This window comes from Apteryx mantelli, chromosome 1, assembly GCF_036417845.1.
Source record: "Apteryx mantelli isolate bAptMan1 chromosome 1, bAptMan1.hap1, whole genome shotgun sequence".
Taxonomy (NCBI): domain Eukaryota; kingdom Metazoa; phylum Chordata; class Aves; order Apterygiformes; family Apterygidae; genus Apteryx; species Apteryx mantelli.
The window spans coordinates 162,473,038-162,494,672 of record NC_089978.1 but is presented as its reverse complement, the minus strand read 5'-3'; the positions used below and the strand labels follow the sequence as shown (position 1 = coordinate 162,494,672).

Below are 21,635 nucleotides of genomic sequence, written 5' to 3'. Positions count from 1 at the left end.
ACTAAAGACATAAATTAAGCCAGACTCTGAGTGAATGCCACAATAAATTAGTAAAGCTGGTGTGTGCACGTGGTATATTTACCCTCTAGAATTTAATTCAAAAGAATGAGCTGCGGCTTGGTGCTGTTTCACTGGCACTGATGCAAAGTCTGAGCATCTGTTTCCCTTTCTGGATCCTCACTGGGGCATATGTTTTTATTGATAGACAGAACCACACATTTTTATTCAGAAAGAACAGCCCTCCTGATACTGTGCAGGAAAAATCTTTCCTGCTTCATTGGTGTGTTGCTATGAATTATTGATTTGGGTTGGAAATACTCTCTTTCAGCTAAAATCAATAAATAATATCATACCAAAGAAGTGTTTAGCTGTTTTGTTTTCTTTCACGTCCTTCAGTTACTGCCCTATTTTGGGGGGTCTTCTTTAGACCATGTTTATTAAAGTCCTCCAGAGTAACTATAGACATTTACACATAGCATCTCAGATGTAAGATGACATGTACATAAACAATGTGCTATATCCTACACCCCTGTGTCATTCATTCAAGTGATTGTCTGCAATAAGGAAAGTCAAAAAAGCAATTCTCAGTGTCTCCAGGTCCAGTCCTGTCGGAGCTGAGACTGACATGACTATGGTGACAGGTTTACGTGTGTTTGTGCTGTAGACTTGGGGAATGGAGAGCAATGGTGCATTTTAAGAGCCAGCAGTAATACCTTCGGATAGAACCTCTGAGGGAGACTTCATTCAGTGCTGTTTTTTATTGGTTACCTGTCACGTTTTGTACTGATGTGACATTTTCTCTAATAATGGCTTGGTTGCATCACGGGCTATGTATGTGATTTTCAAGAGGGTGTTTTGGCTAGGCAGCCTTTTTAAAGGCATGGTACATACCTAGGTTTCAGAAATCAGAATGAGAGTTATAAAAATGTAAGATCAGAATGTGGACAAGGAAAAACACAACTAGCATTAGACGGCTTGAAATCAGAGTACAAATGAGTTGTAAATTGGTTGAGTGTTCTTAAGAGGAAAAGTGGAAACAGAATCTCACAATATTATTGAATTCCAGTAAAATTCTCTTGACTGAAACAGACCTTTAAAAAAAAATGAAAAAAAAGAAAAATGTACCACCTAAATAATGATCTTGTTGTTATGCAGTACTGGGGTATATTTGTTTTCCCTGGATTCCTTAAGAGAAAGCATTCCACAAGACCACTAACAAAAATGAAATTATTCGGTGATGGTATGCTTAGAAGCTTGTAATTCTAGGTTTTATGGTCAAAAGAAACTATTCTAAACACCTACAGAGTGCAGATTATGGAACATCACCCATCAGCCCCTGTATCAAACTCACAGAAGTGGAGCTTGTCAGCGAGAAAGACACAGCAAAATGGAGTATTCGGAAGGGAACTAAGCTGCCCAGCTGGAAATTTATACCAGCAAAACCCAATTCCCACTTAAATATCATGAAAAGCTTTTCAGGCATTATCAGGTGTGCCATTTAAATAAGTTATGTTTGCCATTTGTCCACTGCTTGGAGTCCTTGAAAGGCATTCTGCTGCATTTCTTTTGAGGCAAGTATTCCATTTATAAAAAGCTGCCCTAAATCTGAGTGCTGATGAATTGGATTCTCCTGATTAATAAGTTTCCACTGTATTGTAAAAAGGTGAAAAGCATATACTTTTCTCTATTTATTATTTGTACAATCAAAAGCCTATAGCCTTCACATACTTTTCAGATCCTTTTTATTGATTTGTGTTTCTAATTCAGCTGTATGTTTCAGGCTGATAATAACCTTTGTTTCAATAATAGACAAAAAGAAAATAATGTACTGGGTATAGACTAGTAAATGTAATATCTCATATCTAAGAAAAACAATTATATCTTCTTGGATGTCATCAGGATCATTCAGAAATGCAGGAAAAAGCTATTAATGTTAAATCAGAATTTGTATTTACTGGTATGAGTATATCATCCCTTTTTGCTGCAAAGCTTAGGGAGATAGTAGAAGGGGAAAATTATTTTCTTTGATTACAGTGATGCAGAAAACTTTTTTTTGTATTTTGTATAAATATTAATAGGAAAAATCTACTCATGTGGATTTGAAAGGTAGAGAAGATGATTGTGTTGCCTGGTCTGCTCTTCCTAATTTTTAATAGAATGTCTGGCTAGGCTGCATAGGTTCATTTCTCCTTACACTAACTGAAGAGGCTTTGTAATCAGTCCTTGCTGTATTTTGCGGTGGCATATCTTAATCTCTAGTCAGTTCTGTATAAATTTGCCAAAATGCTTGAACTATTTTGATCAGAGTGAATTTGATTTAACTTTGTATATGGGACTTTTTGTTCTCATCTTCATCAATAATGTCATAACTGACATGAGTTTGAAAGTATATACGTTGATACAACTTATTTTAAAAGTCATTTCGTGAAACATGAGTAGGTACTGCTGTAACATATATAAATTAGTATTTAAAAGGATGTTTTTGTTTGAAATGTTTTTTGTTTATACCTCATAGCCATGCCATGTCATTCCCTCCCTCTCTCCTTACTCCCCACACACAGTAAAAACCATTTCTATTGATGTGTCATCCTTTGGCCCTTTCCCTGACAGCGAGTTTTGTTTTAGTCAATGCAAATGTTCATATAACTCAGTATTCCCTTGACCCATCACTTTTAACAACTTTTAAGATCTGACTCACTGCTTTGCAAAAATTTTGGGAAGATTTTCCTAAACAGCAGATAAAATGGTCTGTGGGTCTGTACACCTTTTGTCCTCCACAAGCTTGTTGAAGAGCACTGTAGTGTGTTAGTGTGTGAGAATATCTTAACCTAAAGTGTAAACTGGGCACTAGGCACTCCTTAAGATTACAAGACCCCTATCCTGTATCTCGATCCACATGGACAGATCCCTGCAACTGCTCAAAGCTCCCATCAGACAAAGGCAATCATCCTTATGGGTTTTCCTGCAGCATCAAGGCTTTAGGCAGAAAGGGTGGTGATGATTTCACTTGACTTTAGGTATTTGCATTGTGTATGTTTGTATCTGAGCTAGGGCCACTGTAGACACCCTTGTATTCAGTGGAGAGAAACAGCCAAATCTATGGTGCAGTGCATCTGTCCAGAAAGAAACCGACTTAGATGAGATGAATTGTGCTGTAGAAATGCTTATTGCTTTCCACAGGATATAGAGTGACCCCAATCTGTCTCGCTTAGATATAGATATCTGTATTTGATCAGATGAATCACAGGCAAAGAGTCCCAGACAGGGAGACATCCTTTTCTTATTCTCCCCCTTCTTCTTTCAGGCTCCAGATGCTTGAAGCCATCTGCAAACACTGGGAGGGTCCAATTAGCCTGGCACTCTATCTTTCTGATGCAGAAGCTCAGCAATTTCTGCGCTATGCCCAGGGCTCAGAAGTCCTTATGAGCCGCCACAATGTCGGATACCATATTGTGTACAAGGAGGGCCAGTTCTACCCTGTGAATCTTCTGCGGAACGTGGCCATGAAGCATATCAGCACACCATACATGTTTCTCTCCGACATTGACTTCTTGCCCATGTATGGACTCTACGAGTACCTCAGGTAAGCAGATAGTGCAGTGCTTCCCACTGCCATCCACTTTTCCAGCTCCTCCACCACCCATCCTTCTAACACATTCCTGAAATAATGCAGTTTGACTAGGTCTGAAAGAGGGCCTAATAAACAGCAAGCAGCTTATAGATGTTTGATGTGTCAATGCCCAGCAAAGGAAAAAAGTTTTTAGGGTAGAAGAAGAGGCTGTAACTAGAAGTAAGGCAATATGATTAAGAAAGAAAAAGTCAGATCTAAATGTGAGCTCTGTTAGCCATCAGAATAATTCCCTTACAGCAGCAGAAGAATCAGTTTGAAAACTGAACTGGACTAAGCATTATTAAATGTGCAATAGCATCCTATATTAGCAGAGATGTGAACCAGGCAATTTCCCTAAACATCCCTGGTTCTCAATGTCGGTGACAGAAGAAAGCATGCAAAACATTACTGAACTTTTTTCCCTGTGACACACTCTTAATCCAGTTCCATACCTTGAAAATAGAGTGATAGTCTAATCAGCTCAATAGTATGATTGCAAGGCCAGCACCTGTAAAGGCAAAATAATTAGTATAAGGAAAGTGGGAAGAGTAACCTCACTGTGTATTGTATCCTAAAGAATGTGAGCAGGCTGGGCTGAGCCTCTGATCCATTAACACAGCTTCTTTTAATAAAGACTTTTTCCCTCTTACAGAACCTGGTCATCTGAGGGCAAAGAATAGAGCAAGGAGGACGCCCTGTGGCCAGACAGGAGGATTTCATTTTCTTACTCCCTACCAGTTTTGCTTTTCATCTTTGTTTAAATTTGGTAAAGGGTTTCAGTGAGAATCTGCCTGTAGGTGTTCCATTAAGTGCATAGTGCACTCCCACGTTTCTGGAGTGTAAAGATATATATACCTTCCTGTATCATAAACTTATGGACAAATTCCTTTGTTTCAGGCTTGCAGCTAAGTTTCTTCTTTCTCTCACTTCCACCTCACGTGGAGACTTAATTGCCTTTTTTACTTTCTACATTCATACACTGGGCCAAATTCACTACTTCGTTTAAGACCTTGGGGTCCAGTAATATCATTTAAGTTGTACTCCACTGTGTCAGCTTGTTTCTCACTTATTTTAGGGATATTTCTTTGTGACTTAGACTATGAGGACTACAAAATAATTCTGTCCCTGCCACAAAGTAACTGTCTCAGGTTATGTATAGGGACTATTGTTATTAGCTTTTCTGTTCTTTTATGTTACTGTTGCATAGGATACGTTTCTTCAGATTGATGCTGGGCACAGTAGGGATAGCGTCTGTTGATATTGGCATTTATTAGCAAAAAAGCAACTTGTTCCTCCATGCTGCTTCACAGTGCACTGATGGGAGCCAACACTTAAAGGAAGAAGAGAGGAGAGAAGACAGAATGATGTACCACAATATGCTTGAAACATTACAGCCATGGAAATTATTCTCGGATGATGATAATGAATCATAGGACTAAATGCACAGTGATGCCACCCATTGGTGCCGTTCAGAAAGAAAACAGATTTGCACTGAAAATTGTTGCATCTGAGACCTTGTGTGACTCTACAAGTCTTTTTGTGAGTCTCATACCAGCTTAACTCTGATTGTGAGCCTCTGCTGCCCAGGAATATCGAAATTGCTAATCTGCTAGTACCAGCTCTTTAAAAGGGAATTGGATTTTTTTTGTATGAACAAGAATCTTTTGTAGCTGTTTAAATAATGATTTTTTTCTGAGCAAAATAGCAGGGGGTGCTATGAGATTATTTTAAATACTTATACCTTGTATCTTTCTGCATTGACTCTGCAAATAACTGATTAGTACTATCTATCTGAATGTTAACAACTGTTCTTTAGAAAGGCAAGCAAACATTTTCATCTTCATTTTCTCAGATAGACTAACTGTAAGCAAATAGAAATAGTGTGGTGTTTCAGGCATGGCTTTGTACAGGACAAGTCACAAAAGTCCTCACTTGCTAATTTACTGGTTTACATATACTGTAGATTGTATATCTACAGAATATTCTAAGAAAGAGAGGAATTTTGAAAGACATTTTTGACATATTTTGAAGGCACTGTATGTGAAGGGTTGTAGCCATTTTTGAAAGAGGAGCTGATGGTTAGTTGTCCCTCTATGTATCTGTTTCTAGCACTTAGACTGAGTTTTTCCACAGCTGTTAAGTAAGGCCATTTCAATGCTTTTAATCTCCATCAAAATCTCTTTCTGTCCCACCTTATTCTTCTGTAAAGTACACAGGGAAAGAAATGTGTCATTTAAAGATTTCCTGTTTACAAAACTCAGAGCCTTCTGTGGTCTGTGCTGAGTAGGAGTCTTTTGTCACCTTCAGTCATTAATTACTGAGGTCATCTTGTCACTGCCACAGAGCTAAAGGCTCCTTCTGATTGCTATATGTAAGGTCTGTGGGTCATCCTAAAGGTTCTTATAAAATAACTAGACAGGCTGTTTCTTTATAGTATCTACAGTTGTCACAGCTAGCATTAAAGTTCCTTCCTGATACATTTGTGTAAAATAGGCCCTTTGCTTACAGTGACACATTTAGCATGAATTGGGAGCTTGTATCCTAATTCTAGCCACAGGTTTTTTACCTGTCCCTTCCAACCTGAATTGTGAAGTTGCTCTTTAGCATCTCAGCAAGAGACAGGCTTCATGTTCTGACTGTTAATTTGTATTTGTTGGATGCATTCATAGGTTATGCATTCGTTGTTTTTGCAGAGAGAAAGAATGTTCTAATGAATTTAACACTGGACTGACAACTCTTCAGTTCTTATCACAAGCTCTATGACTTCTTTGTACATTATTCTTGAACTAATCAATTAGGGTCCAAATGATGAAAGCCAATTTGAATTAATGGATTGATTTTTTTTTTTCCCCTCCCAAATTCAAGTGTTTAGGATTAGGTTGCTAAACTTTCTCTGTCTGAGCTTTCCCATCCTCCAGAAATGGGGATGATATTACTGTCTGTCCACATGGGAAGGAGAATTACGTGTTAATTTTTGGAAAGGAATGTGAAGATGAAAAGATTGATATCAACGTGCTGGAGTTAGTTCAACCTCTGAGGAGACTCTTGTGGTTTAAGAGTCATTTCTTCCATGCCTTGCAAAAAATAGGGTTTATTAGTAGATTAGAAATTTAGCCCAACCTTTGCTGTGTCAGAATGACATACAGCAGGTCTGAACACAAAGATGCCTGGGAAACAGTTTCCTGGACAACACTAGCAAAGAGAAAGCTCTTCACAAAATCATATATCCTTGTTTTGGGAGCTGGGGAAAAGGACAAATATGGAAAAATGTGCCTTGAAACTACATTACTGAATCCAAAAAATGGCCCTCAGAAGGATACTGTAGGAATTAAACAGTTTCCCCAACACTGGTTTGCAAAATAACCAAATGTATTATTGGTGTTATATTCCACCCATCTTTCAATACTAATAGTGGAAATTTTCCATTTCCACACATCACAGAACCAATCAACCAGCAAAAAGCACCTCCAATCAAACAGGAAAAAAAATCACACCACAGACAAGGAAAAACAAAGTTGTTTTTGGTAGGAGGAGACTAGATTGTAATTAGGATGATGACTCTAGAAAATTAATCCCTGAAAAATATTTGATAAAACTGAGAATATAAAGCGAAAGGCAAAAAGAGGTAAAACTCTTAGCTCTCCATGTTGTTCTGGGTTGGCTCATGTTGTTTATGTATGGGACTTAAGATAGGCCCTTTACTCACAAGCAAGTAAGGATCAAAAACATCAAAAGAATTATGTTCTGAGCTCTACCTGCAGTCCATCTTGCTAACATTTCGATGTGGATGATCATGTTTCCTGCATAGCTAAGGAACTGAGCACCAGCTAAGGTTCCTAGAAGAAAATGAAAGGTGTTTTCTTCTCTACCAAATCCCCTCTGCCTTTATCACATCTAACATGGCCTCTGTTGTTCTTTATCACTGAGGTTCATCATCTGGATGTCATCACTGATTCCTTCTTCCCCTTACTTTAGTCCATTATGTCATCTGGCCCCCATCAAAATCATGCTGTTCTTCTACTTGGAGATCCATGCCCCTGGAATTCTTGACTGAGCCTGTCCCAAGCCTCAGCTCAGTTATGGTGAACCCCTCCACTTTGGCCGTAATAATATCCCCCCTCAGATGCTCACATATCTCTTGAAATTATTTCTGCATAGATTATCCCGCTATGTTATTGCACCCTTGAAATACCTTCACCAGTTCTCTGTGTTTGACTGCATCTACCACAAGCATCTTGTTTTCAGACGTCTGCTTCTCTCCACTTACCTGTCTTTTCATCCTGACTTTTGACTGTGCCAGTGATTTCAGCCTCACGTATCTGCCTGTTCATGCTTCTTTTCACTTTTATTCGTACGGGTACTGTCATCTACTCTTTCCAAGACCCGGTTATGCCATTGACACCTATATTAAATTTGCAGTTGATAACAGTAGAGAGTGTGTGCAAGGATTATTGATATCCACATCATTTTTTGCTTGTATCCTGTATCTTACAAAATGAGTCATGCTGAACACTAGTTTCACCACAGCTTACTCCACCTGACAGTCTCTGCTCTTACCCTTGCTTGATACCTACACCTACTTCAGCTTTGTCCTATATCAGACTGTGAACTTTTGTGGGCAGGATTGTTTCCAACTCTTTGCACAGTGCCAAGCACAGTGGGACCTTGATTTTTGCCTGGGACTTTTGAGCTCTCCATCAGACAAAAAGATAGCAACAGGCATAGACTGAAGCTGCTGTTTCCTTGCAGAACCTGAATGGTGAGCGTCACTCCAAACATCATCTGCTCCTTTCTAGAAATGAACACCCAAAGATGCATAGCTCAAAGTTGACAGTTTGAATAGAGTCCAGAAAGCCAAAGATATTGTGAGAGAAACTATATTAGCACGTGCTGCTTGCAGAGAAGGTGCGAAGGGGAAGAATCATTAGGAGTGTCATCAAGACTGGATGCTAGCACTGCTCAGTGATTTGGGAAGGTCAAGGAGGCTGATTTTGAAGAAGTCATCTATTTACATGCACATATCTTGGCCATTAGTGACAGTGAGGGAGAAGATAGTGGAAAAAGTACAGAAAAGTTATTATAAGAGGCTGTTAAAATCCCTCAGTTGTGAAAAGTTCACTGGAATGTGGCAGTGGTTCTTTGAACAATGCAAACTTTCCAAAAAGTCACTGAGAACAGATTCTTTTTATAGAACAGGCCCATAGGGGCTGTTATGAATTCTCTAAAATGCAAATTTTATTAAATAACCCTGTTCTTCTCTGATGGCAATAGAAATGAATTCTAGGTATTCTAGGCCTAGAAAAGTGGTTTGTTCAGTCCTTTCTGGCATTATGACAGTGATCCCAATTCCTTCATCTTATAAGGCTGTAGAGAGTTTGTTGCTCGTCAGCATTATCCTTGATTGCTTGTTGCAGTGACATAAAAGTCAGGACAGTGAATCCTGTTAAGGCGAACTGACTTTGACAGGGGAGAGAGGGAGATTTCTCATATGAAATATACAGATAATGAAAGGAAAATCAAGATGGAGTTATTTCTAATGGCAAGCATAGTAAGATTCAGTCTGGGAATGGAAAAGTAACATCTCTTTCTTCTCTCTGGGTTTTACTTTGTTAGGAAAGAAAAGACTGAATACCTCTGGCAGGCAGTGCATAAGATTGCTAAGCTGTTGTTGTTCTCCTGCAGCAGTCACCCTAAGGCCCCTGTCTAGAGAAAGGCCCTGTTGTGCAAAATGCAGAATGCACACACACACTCTGTAACAGTTTCAGCACTGAACAGCTCGCAGCAGAAGAAGGCAAAGAGCAAGGTATCTCCGTGCACCTAATGCACAGCTCTGCTCTGCAGGGAACAGCGTCTCTGCCTTACGTACAGCACTAAGCACAAATGAACTCTGATCTCTGGGCACTACGGTGCATGTGAATAACAACAATTAAAAAAAAATTACTTCCATTAGTTTACATTTTTGCTAATTTGCATCATGTCCTGTTGCAATAGATCTGTGCCTTGCCTTGACCAAAGACTGACCATTGTGGCAAACAGTGTTTCTGTGGACAACTAGCTGGTCCACAGTGAGTTTACACTCACCTATCAGGACACGCAGAGCTGTAAAGCAGAGGTAGAAAGGAAGTATGATGGCCCAGAAAGCACAGACAATGGCTAGGCTGAAGTGTAACCACACTGCCCAGCTCCTCCTCTTGTAGAGTCCCCCTGAGTTCTGGACAAATGCCTTTTTGTTAGAACTACCATTGACTGGGCAACCTCTTTCCCATAATCTGTAATAACATAAACAGATCTAACTGTGTTTCCCTTATAGGACTGGTCAACTGACTGTACTCAAGAGTGATAGTTCAGTTCTGTGCACCCCTGGACATGCAGGTAGCATTGATCACTCAAGCACACCTCAAACACCATACTCTTTTTGAAAAGTATTATACTAGTTCTTAAAGCAGTAAATTAAAAAAAGAGAGGAAAAAACAAGGCAACCCAGGAATAAAATGTGAGCCGCAGTCACATTTACAATATTAAACCGCCCTTTCTCTACTTTCTATTTTGAAAAGCTGAGTAATTTGCCCAAGTTAAAATTTTCCTGCTTGTATTTGTTGTTTCTCTCTGCCAGGAAGTCCGTCATTCAGTTAGACTTGGCCAACACCAAGAAAGCTCTGATCGTACCTGCTTTTGAGACTCTGCGTTATCGCCTCTCCTTCCCCAAGTCAAAAGCAGAGCTGCTCTCTATGTTGGACATGGGAACCCTCTTCACATTCAGGTAGCAGAAAGTGCTTTTGTTGAATGTGTGGTAATTATCCCTAAAGGGTTTTTTTTACTGTTCTGTGAATATTTGATCTCTCTCTCTCTCTTAGCTAGCTAGCTCCACTAAGAAGTGCATTTGATTTTCCTCCCCCCTTTCATAGAGAGGCAGTGAACAGCATCATATGTGGATATATTCCATCTGTAAGCTCAGCATTTTGTCTAGTAGTATACTGCTCTACTGAAGGACTTCAGTTGTTAAATTGTATTTGTTTTATTTTCATTATTTTTTATTGCGCTACAAAATCAGGCGAGACCATTACACTCATGTGCATGTAATTTGCTTTTTTGGCTGCCAAATATTATCCAGATAACTGTATCATTCACGTGTCCAAAAATAATTTCTCTCTGTTCATTGGTTCACTTCCTTACTGACTGATTGGGAAAACAAACGCAGGCTTGTCATGTGTTCTTTTAAGGTATGAAACAGCTGCTTAAATAGAATTTCTCAATGCAGAAATAAAACAGTGTGCTCTGATATAAGTTGAGAAGTCAGGAACACCTGAATTTTGAGCTCTTTTCTGAAGCAGTCTCCTTCTGGAGCTGTGAGCAAGTCACTTCTATTATCTGCCACAGATTCTTTAGCTTTAAAATGTAACCACCAAGGGTTAACTGTCTCTTGGGTGTGTGGTAAGGTATGATTGGTAGATGTTTTTAAACATCACAGTAATGGAAAGAGTATAATATGGCCTTATGGTATTGCACAGGAAAGAGCTTAGGAAATGGGTTCTCTTCTCAGCTCCGCTACTGCTCTGCTGGGAGATGGTATGAAAATTACTTTGCTGTCTTATGTCTCTGTTCCCCATCTGTGAAAGGCAGGTAACAATGTTCACCTCTCCTTTGTACAGTATTTTGAGATCTAAAGATGAAAACAGCTATAAAAATGCTAGGTATTATCTATAGCTGAAGGAGCTCTTTATTGCCTCTCTCATCCTTCCCTTACCTTAGAGCTTTTCTCGCACTTCTCCCACTCCCTGTATTATACACCTCTCTCATTGCAGCAGATACCATTCCTTCATATTGCTGTATGCAAATGTCATAACAGACAGCCTGTGTGATCCTGGAGAACGTAATTCTGACACTACCTGTACCAGGGACTGCCTTGAAATAGAAACTCAAGGTGATTGAGATACTGGGGAGGCATGCCTCTCTGGAAAATCATCCAAGTACACTAAGAGAACAAGCATCTTTCCCTCTCCAATTATTCTTTAACAGTAGAAGAAATACCAATTAACAAGAGATCTGTTGATAGAAAAAAAATGTTTCTCCATCATTGAAAGAAAAAATCCATCTAGTGGAACATAACACCCTCAGGATTTTATTTCTGATGTTACCTTCCACCAACAATCAAATTTTCAGCCTGCACAGCAGTGGTCTTCAACTACAGATTTCATCTTCGAGCTATACATCCTATTGGCATGTTACATACACAGCCAGATTTGCAGGTCCTTTCCTAAGTCTCACTCAGGCAAAAGTCTCTTTAACATCAGTGGGAGTTTTGCCAGAGCAAGGTTAAATAAGAATTGAAGGACATGAGGTCTGTAGTTGGTTTACATATTAATGTGGGACACATTTTACAAATATTTCCCTAGCTTTCCTTGGCTCATTTCATTGCTCAAATCTATCAACAGCCACATAGCAGCTGTGATCTGGGCTGGGAATTTCCACCTCCACTTTCAAGGTGCTTTAATAATGCCACAATTCGAGGCTGAGCTGGTGGGAGTGAGCTGGGAGGAGGGCTGCTGTGACAGTGATTGCTGAGAGTGCCTGCAGCATCCCAGTCCTTCACACCACCTGGCAGATTACAGTCTTTCCCTCAGTGAAATTGCTTTTGTCACCTCTTTTCCAAATGGTGACCTTTTCTGCCTCTGGGCAGCTAAGAAGTACAAAACAGCTCTCAATTACATCCCCCAGTCACCACCAAAAGAAAAAAAGAAGACACGTGAGCATCCATGGCTGGCAAGGTATGCTGTGTGGAAACCCTCCATGGCAGTGGGATGCTTTGTGCAGTCTTGCTGGCTTTGCTGGTTCTGGCTGTGACTGTGCCTCATGAGGATATGCCCACTTTGTGGCTGCATAGTAGCTGATGAACCACAAATTGTACTGCCGAGATTGCTTTCAGTCACAACGAAAACCACAGTTGGTAGAAGATGCATCATATTGAGAAAACATAATCAGCAACTGATTAAGTAATTAATTGATTGCGTCTACAATCCAGCAAAATGCTTAAGCATCTGAGAACAGAACAAGGAATGTTTTTATTTCACTAAATCATTTTCTCACTGAAACGTGAAGCTTTGAGGGAAAAGGCAGGGAGCAAGAACACTCTGAGAAGAATAAAAATTTCATTTTGTTATCTTTAGCAAAGTTTACTATAGCTTTGAAATTTTATTAAAAAAAGAAAACAGTAGATGTAGAAAATAAGATGAAACTTCCACAAGCCAAATATCTGAAAGTGATGCAACCTTTTTACAATTTAGAAACGCAGCCTTCAAAGGAACATAAATTACTTGGGTCCCAAGTGCTATCCTGATAACTCTGTCCTCCTGCACAACCCCTTAACAAAGAGAGTCAGAGAAACTGCACACCTCTCTGTTTTTCCAGTTATAACCTGTACAAATATACAGCCAAAGTATAAACTCCTAGGTTGTGATTTTTACCTCTCTGTTTCGAGCAATGAAGGCTTACAATATTATCAGAATTTCTGGGGTTGAAACATTGCCTTAGGTGCTAATTCTGTAAATAGTTAATGCTTAAATCCCTTCACTTTTAGCATATGAGTCATCCCTGTGAATTCAATATACCTTACATTACACACTGGTAGGATGTTTGCTTTGCCCCTCCAGTTACACATCTCAGAGCACTGTAATACAGTGCTATGCCTTTGTTTCATTATTTAATCTATGAGTCTGCAGAAAGAGCCTGTCTCATTGATTTTTGGGAAGGTGTAAGAAGAGTAAGTGGGCGAGAGAATCATTGACCCTGACACTAATGGGGTGGATTCAAGCTGTGCTTGGAAGGGACCTGCTGTGATCTAAATAAGATTAACGAACTATAAAAGGATTTTTTTCTGTAAATCAAATTGATTATCCTACTCAGGATCACATGGGCACTCCCCGCAATATAAAAAGTACAGCAGAAAGCCTTTATGTAGTATTTTACTTATTAACTTAATTAGATACTTTGGCTCCTACCATAATAATAACAGTAATTAATAAAAAGGAACATCTATCCAGAGCTGCAGGTGTCTCTCATACAAATTATAAAATTACATATCAAACAGACCGTGAATGTCACTGTGGTGTAGAAATAGCTAGTTCTCAGGGGCCTTATCTGAACTGCAGAATTTCATACTGATTTTAGAGCACTGTTACAGCCACTTGGTTGCTAGGAAAGAGAGACAGCACTTGCTAGAGCAGATGAACTGTCTGTGTACTTTGTAATTGTTTCTCACACTAGCATTAGTGTTAGGTACCTTTTTCACACTATCCTTCACCAACTAGATGTGTTTAAGCACTGAGCACATAGAGGGTCTGGGAAGCCTGTTGGAAATAGTCCTAGAAATTGCCTCTAATGTGTCTTGAAAATGGTGATGTGAACTGCAAGCTAATGTCCTTATTTTTGAGCATTCTATCTAGCAAGTAACTTTCTGTAGCCTTGCCAAGATGCCTCCTATTTAATTGCTTCCCCATGTCCACGCCATTAATGTCTGTTTAAGGTATCACGTCTGGACAAAAGGGCATGCGCCAACAAACTTTGCCAAATGGCGAACAGCCACCACCCCCTACCGCGTTGAGTGGGAAGCAGACTTTGAGCCATACGTTGTTGTGAGGAAGGACTGCCCTGAATATGACAGACGGTTTGTTGGATTTGGCTGGAACAAAGTAGCTCACATCATGGAACTGGATGCACAGGTGAGGAGACAACTTCTTCATATCTGACCGAGGGGCAGCGGAGTAGTTAAATATATCCATGTTCTGTGGAATAGATTGAGACTTTGCATCACCAAATTGCTCCTTTGGCCTTACTGAACTCTTTAATGAGTAATTTTTGAGTTGGGAACACCCAGTTTAGTACTTATCAAGCACAGAGAAGAGTGTTTGAATGAATTCATTTATCGGTGCTGAGAAATCTGTTGTCTCAGAGTGTTACTGTTCCTGCTGTGCCCTCCTCTTCCCCAACAGTGTGCCAAAGTATTGCAGCACTTGTTGGCAATCACATCACCTACTAGGGGAGCTATAGAGCTAGCTAGAAGTTTTTTAGTTACACAAACTTTGGTCAGTCCTAAATGCTAATTCTAGAATTCAAAAAGCAATCTTAAATTGAATCGAAGGCAAGCATCTTCATTTTCTGGCCTGGATTTAGAGTGTATCTCTGCAAAGCCAAGGACTTTACATTTTCATGATCTCTGGCTGTGGGGCAGACCCTAAAGGATCCAGGTACCTTATCTTTGGGCTATTTGCCTCTTGGGTCTGTGGCTCTAGGATGGAGCTGCTGGGCACAATCTATAAGAATAAAGATCCGGGGAAACCTGGAAAGTCCCAGACTGGCACCAGAGCTGTCAGAGCTGCCATGGTCCCTGCCACAGCCCTAGATCTAAGAGACTGGAAGTGGCTATGATTCTCTGGGAGCCCAGTACTGCTGCTGACTGAAATGGCTGGTTTTGCATGTCCCTGCTGTTCTTGGATGTGAAGCTAACCAGTGTGTCAGTCAGCAGGGTCTTGGTCATGGCATTTTCTCTATATATATGTATTTTTTTAGTTTTGTTTCAGTTCAGTGTGGACTGATCCCAGTTTTTGAACTAGTAGCATTTCATGCTAACTGAAAGCCATACTTTTTGGCCAGCTGCATTCCACTGTGCTAGCTTCTGCTATGAGAACTTGGGTCTGGGATATGGCTGATCCTCACCCCTTAGCAATTTGCATGGAGCTGAGCAGTACAAGACATGCAACATGTTACTGGGAGATTTTAAGTTTGGGATGGGGGGTACAGTGTACTTATGTGCAGGCACCAATGTGGGAGGAATATTTTCTACTTCTGCTTACAATACCACATGGTCACTTTGGGCTGGCTGCCACTCACCTCTGTTTGCAAAAGGGCATTCCCAATGAATCTTTACCTACTTATGTTGAGAAAAAATGATTGCAGAGTAAGCAAAAGTAGTCTACTATATTATCCTTAATAATAGTATTTTGCTCTGCTATAGCACTTTAATTTTTCCAGTGTGCTTTCCAAACACTAATCAAAGTGGAGAGTGCCAGGATAATTATTTATTATTTGTTAATCTGGGTAACACAGCTTACCTTTCCAGTGGCTGCTCTCATCTAGCACTCAGAGTTTAACTTTCTTGTTCAGAGACTGTTTTGCCAAGCATACAGACTCATGGAGAATAATTCAGAAGATTTTTCAAAAGTTGATCATAGCAGCTATTTTAATTAGCCCTTGGATTGGAACTGATTCTGGGAAGTTGCTTTTCTCTCTTTTCCAGTCTTAAAACCACCCTGATATTGAAAAGAAATTTCATTCCATCTGTAGTAATGGGCATACTGGGATAGTGTGCTACACAGTCTCAGTCTGGAGAAGATGTGGAATTGCATAGCTACCTTCCCCTATGACAGCTAGAAATATCAGGAGCATTCCATGCGCCAGCCCAGAATCTACTGTACTACTCTGTTGTTCTGTTTTCCTTGCAATAAACTAAGATGTGCCCCTAATTAGGACTTGTTTAGTGTTGCTTCAAGCTCTCAACTGCTTCTTCTTTTTTGTATTTTGATCCTTCTCCTGAATTCTGTCTCTTCTGGTTGACTGCTCCTTAGATTAACAGGGAGGATTTGGAATAAGTGTGACAACACCCCCTCCCTAAAAAGAGGGAACACTGCACTGAGCACCCACAAGGCATTCCTCTGCTTCGAGGTGTATGCAAATCAGGGTCCTGCAGCTGCTCAGCTGGCTCCATTATCAGCAGGAAGAGCAGCTTCTCAATTGAATTATTTCACTGCTCCTCACAACTCCAGCATCTGTCAAGAGGATTGCGTGAGCCTCCATTACAGGGGCCTGTGCGGCTATTGTCCTTCAGAGCAGCAGACAGTGCAGAGATAATCATAGTTATTATTCTGGGGGCATGCAGATGTCCACGGAGCTGAGTGCTGTACAAATACATAGATAATGGCAGTCCCTGTCTAAAGAATTTATAACCTGTGAGGTAGGGACAGAGGTTTCAGCAAGTGCATTGCTTTCTGAAGAGACATTTCCTTATAGTAGAGATGGGCCATTCAGAAACCTTTCCCCACTCTTCCAGTGACTGTGGAACTAGCCTGTGAGCTTCCCCTTTTCCAGGACTCCAGCCCAGCATCTTTCAAAGGGGCTTATTAGCAACAGACCAGTAAGTTTTTGGAACAATGTATGTGCCTGAAGGCTTTTTGGAGGGATGGGAGCACTGCAGTGCTGAATGTTTTACACCACAGAACATAGACCTGACCTGACCTGCAGAGTTGCAGACTTGACATACAGAGAGAAAGGAGAAGATTGTATGAGAGGAATATATCTTCCTCTGTAGATTCAGCCCTAGATGTTAAGGACCTGTGGAGATGTATTTTGTAGTTTGTTGCTTATCTGCTCTCCTCACTCCACCATGCCAGCCTTTGTTTCTATGTTTGGTTCCCCATTAGTTCTAAATCTCTTCCAGCTAAAGGAGTTCTGCATGTGAGCATCACATTATTTTGCTCTTACTGTATGTGTGTTGTCCCACACAGAAGCTCAGAGGGGCCCATTCCCAAGTATGACAGCACTGTCGCTTGACACAAAGATTTACCACTTCAGCACTAGCCAGCAACGTACAGGGACTCCCATAATGAGAAAGCAGCAGCCATAAAGCTGCATCTGCACCTGCTGGTCCCACATGTACTACTGTTTCATAGGTGTCTCTGGGACAGTACTGCAGCCTTAGCTGCTCCATTTCCAGCAATGTTGTTCAAAGAGTTGGTTTCTAATAGCATCATGACCCAGCAGTTTTGAGTCTCTTCCAGGTTGATCAGATTTTGTTAGGTAAAGAGAGATATGTAGATGAGAGCACTCTTGTTTATTACAAGTGTGTTCTCACCCATAAATTTCTTTATAGAAATATACAGAATATTTTGCAATACTCTGCCTCTGTGCTGCAGATACTCTGCATCTCTGCACAGATTCTTTAATCTACAAGTAACTGGAGTTGGCAAAGCAGGAGAAATTGGGCACCATTTCTTTTAAAGCCAGCATGCTCTGGAGGAGCTCTCTGGCTGTTCCTTCACTGCCCACTATCTTATACAGTCTTGGTTGAAGAGGCAATGCAACAACAGTTGTAGTAGAGACTGGTAAGGATCACAGGAATTCTGTCTTTGGAGGCTTCAAAGTTCCTTGTCATTTGCATCCCATCTAAACTCAGACTTTTTGAAAGTTCATACGAAGAAAGAGCTGATACCTGAGTGCTTAGGGCACTTGGTTTGGCTGCAAAACACTGAGGTTCAAGTCCCTTTTCTTCCCAGTGCCTTGTAGGAGTAGATACCTGGTTCTTGCATATCTTACACTACTGCCCTTACAACTTGTCTGCAGAATCAAGTCTTTGTCTAGCTTTGCTCTAATGATCATATATGTACTTATAAAACTGGAACAGTTCTAACAGGGGAAACTGAAACTTAGATAAACCACCATTTTTAAACAACAAAAAATATTGTCAGAAATCTTGGTCATGTTTAAACATATAAAATTAGTGAAGCAGTTTCAGAGGAGAGGAATAATTACCAGTGTCTCATACTTTGTGAAGGAGAAGCTAATTTGCATAAAAGCATCTCAAAGAGTATGGATTTAGCACGTCCCTTTTCACACGTGGCCTATGAAAGATACCATCTTCTCCTGTTATTGCAGATTTCTAAATGCTTTCAGACAGTTTTGTTACTGTAGGTATGTTAGGATACAGAAAAAGCAACAGGTGTAGCCTAAGGTATGCTTTTGTGATTATAGCTTATTCCAGCACCAAGAGTAAGATAAATTATAGGGACAAAAGCATGCATTTGCATGGATGCTTGAGGTTCATACTGTCCGCACTCACAGCTGCATTGGTAGCAGTCACACTGCTGCAAACATGACTTCAGACATAACTTTAGCCCTGTTTCCCCATTATTTGGCTTATATGGGGTAAAGACTTTTAAAAGAGAAAGCAAGTCCGTCATAAACCCAAGAAAATGCAAGTTAAAAAAAGAAGGCTGATTTAGCGTATCTTTATGGGTTAGCATATCATTGTGGGTTGTTTTTGAGATCTACATTCACTGTCACGTGACTGAGCATGTTTGACTACAGAGGTATGAGAGAGATGCGTTGCAGGAGGGTTTGGGAACACGCCTCACAGCTGGTGTCTTTCTCCCCTAGGAGTACGAGTTCACAGTGCTGCCCAACGCCTACATGATCCATATGCCGCATGCCCCCAGCTTTGACATCACCAAGTTTCGCTCCAACAAGCAATACCGCATCTGTCTCAAGACCCTGAAGGAGGAATTCCAGCAAGATATGTCACGCCATTACGGCTTTGCAGCTCTCAAATATCTCACGGCAGAGAACAACAGCTAGCACAACAGAGCCCGTTTACGGGAAACAAAGACACCGAAGGGAGGAGCCACTTCATGTTTGGGGTCCAGTCTTTAAACTTTGAACTGAGAAATACTTTCTGTTTTTATATCATACCTGGCAATTCTAACAGTAGAGATTTGAAGTGACATGTCTTCAGACTATGCTCATTAGTCCCTTCCCTGACTACCCCAGGCCTTTCAGCTTTAGCATTTGTGAAGTGTGAATGAGAGGGGCCAGCCGCAATCCCATCGTACCACAGGAGGTGGGGAATGGGGACGGGCTGGGAATGCCGTTCTCTTAACTGCAGAGCAAAGACAGACCTTCAGAATATAGGATTTCATGTTGCTATTTAATAATTTGACATGCTTTTTATCTGTAAAGGAAGATCTTCGGATCGCTGTCCTGTGAATTTCAAATCTGCACTACTCTAAAAGGGAACTTTCAGCTGTGAACTTTCACAGTGGCCCTGTTAACATGGATGACCTTGTTAATGCAGGATGAGCCAAAGGTCTGAATTAGCCTTGAAAATGAAGGGGGAAGCTTATACAATACTGCACTCTAGAGAAGGTGTGTTACTGGTTTAGGTGTGTACATGCTATCTGTTGGTCTTTTATTCTCAAATTAATTCTGTTTTATCAGGAAAATCCTCTATGCCCTACCCTGCCATTTCCCCAGTTCTAAATGCCGTTGCTTTCCTTGCCAAGGAAACGTCACCCTTGTGTTCCTTTTCCATCTTCGGTTCTGGTAGTCCAGTAAAAGAGAACAATAGTTCTGCCAGAATGTGAACAAAACTTGTTAGTGTAAGGTCTGTTTTCACCAGAGCAACTTGTTCATGTGTGTCTCGTAAAATAAAAGGCCTGGTTGTAACTCTCTATCTTTTTTAGGCAAGAATTGGATTTTCCATAGAAGGCATTTTGTGCTGGGGGATATTGACCTGTAGACTCTTTCGGTGCATGTCCATCCGTGAAGGCACTGGGCCTTGGGCTTTAAGTGGACTTCTTTGCTGAACAGGGAATATAAACACGGCAATTAGTAGCCTGGGTGCTGTCCTGCTGCCTGCTACAAGGTCTCAGAACTACTTCGTTAAAGGAGTTTATAAATAAAAGGAGCAGAACTGCTAGGAATAAACTCCCCATTTGAGGGGGAGAAGAGAATGCACTGGGAATCTGAGTGTGAGCGTTTGCTTGAATGTGGGCTGGTCAAGTTCACAATGTCAATATGCACAGGAATATTCTGGAGGGTGGACAGGAAACCTAACAAGCAAAACACAGAAAACAAGACGCTGGACTTTTTGCCATTTTCTTCTTCAGTATTAATGTTGTATTTACATTGGATAAGGAGATGAGGTTTAATGCACTACCCCTTGCAGGGCTACTTGTAATTTCTGTTGCAATGTTAATAGAGAAAGCAGAAACGACTCAATGAGAAATGTGTCTCTCTCCCTGCCCCAGACCCACATAGACCATACTTACCGATACCACTGACTAGGCTGTTAAATGGATCCACGTTGCATTCTGCTCACTTTATTCCATTTTGTTTTTCAGCCACTGGATCTTCCTTCTACTTTCCTCCCCACCTCATCCCTCTAGAGCTTGGTTTTATTTCTAACCTGACATTTTGTGAGAGCTTTCTGCTACAGTGGGAACCACGCAGTTAAACGAGACATTTAAACTACAAATATCAGTTCATCATGCTGTGTATATATAAGAAAAGCCAAAAAAGGCAACATCTTTGACAGGAAATAAAAAGGGGCGGAAAGCTATGTGTAATTGTTACATTTTCCCCTGGGAGTTTTGGCTGCATATGAATACTTCACTGCATAATTTTCCAAAGTACTTTTCTTCTATTCTTACTGGCTTCATTTAAAGATTTGCATAAAAACCTGTGAAGAGCTGAGAAGAAGTGAAATGACTGCTCAGTCCTGGCTAAAATATATTAAAAAAAAAAAAAAAGCGAAATCTTAACTCCCCAAATCCCATATCACTCACCATTAAGGGCCCAGGTCAGTGTGACTATTGCAGATGAGAAGAACCCTGCAGCACAAAGTCCTGTTGATCATATAATGTGAAGAAAGACATCAAAAGCTTATCCTAAGAGAGGCTGAACACTGGCTGTACCCACATAAAATCTCCAGAGCTTCAGTGTAACCACCAATAAATTTTATCTATACAGAAAACTTTCATTTCCAGATGTACACCTGTCCTTGGCTTAACAGTGTTGGCCAGAGATGGAATAGATATTGCCCTGCAACAGCATAACCTGTAGCATGGACCTGTACATTACTGGGGTGTGCCATTATCAACACTAATGTTATCCCCTCCTCGATGCTCATGAGATGGGGATGGGGGAGCGGGGAGGTAATCATCTGCTACTTTCCTATATGTGCAGCAGTTGTGGGACCTCCCAGATAGGCTTAGGTGTGCTGGCTGGTGTAACCAGCTCAGCGATTGCTAGTAATTTCAAAGAGCCTGTTCTTTTCTTTAAAGACACTGTGTGACTTGTATCTGTCATGTCATGTTTGTCTACATGCTTCATAATTTGAGAGGAATGGGGGCTGGTTTTTAAATACATTTCAGCAAATTTACCTGGTAGCAAATTAGGCTTACTTGCCTGTCTCTAACTGCCA

The 21,635-nt window shown here is 40.6% G+C and overlaps 1 protein-coding gene across 4 annotated transcripts in view; it reads left to right on the top strand.

Moving 5' to 3' along the window:
* LARGE1 (LARGE xylosyl- and glucuronyltransferase 1) overlaps positions 1-21,185 on the top strand; it is a 285,687-nt gene extending 264,502 nt beyond the window's left edge. Inside the window, exons 11-15 of one of the 4 annotated variants that reach the window (XR_010886140.1) lie at positions 3,305-3,583; positions 10,224-10,370; positions 14,130-14,325; positions 18,812-19,271; positions 19,391-21,185. Coding sequence is in view for 1 of the 4 variants with exons in the window: in XM_067309055.1 (XP_067165156.1) it covers positions 3,305-3,583; positions 10,224-10,370; positions 14,130-14,325; positions 18,812-19,009 (820 nt within the window). In the remaining 3 variants the exon portion in view is untranslated. Of the gene's footprint in view, positions 1-3,304; positions 3,584-10,223; positions 10,371-14,129; positions 14,326-18,811 lie in introns of all 4 variants that reach the window. The other 3 variants (XR_010886141.1, XR_010886139.1, XM_067309055.1) reach the window with 3 other exon arrangements.
* Positions 21,186-21,635: the final 450 nt, after the last annotated feature.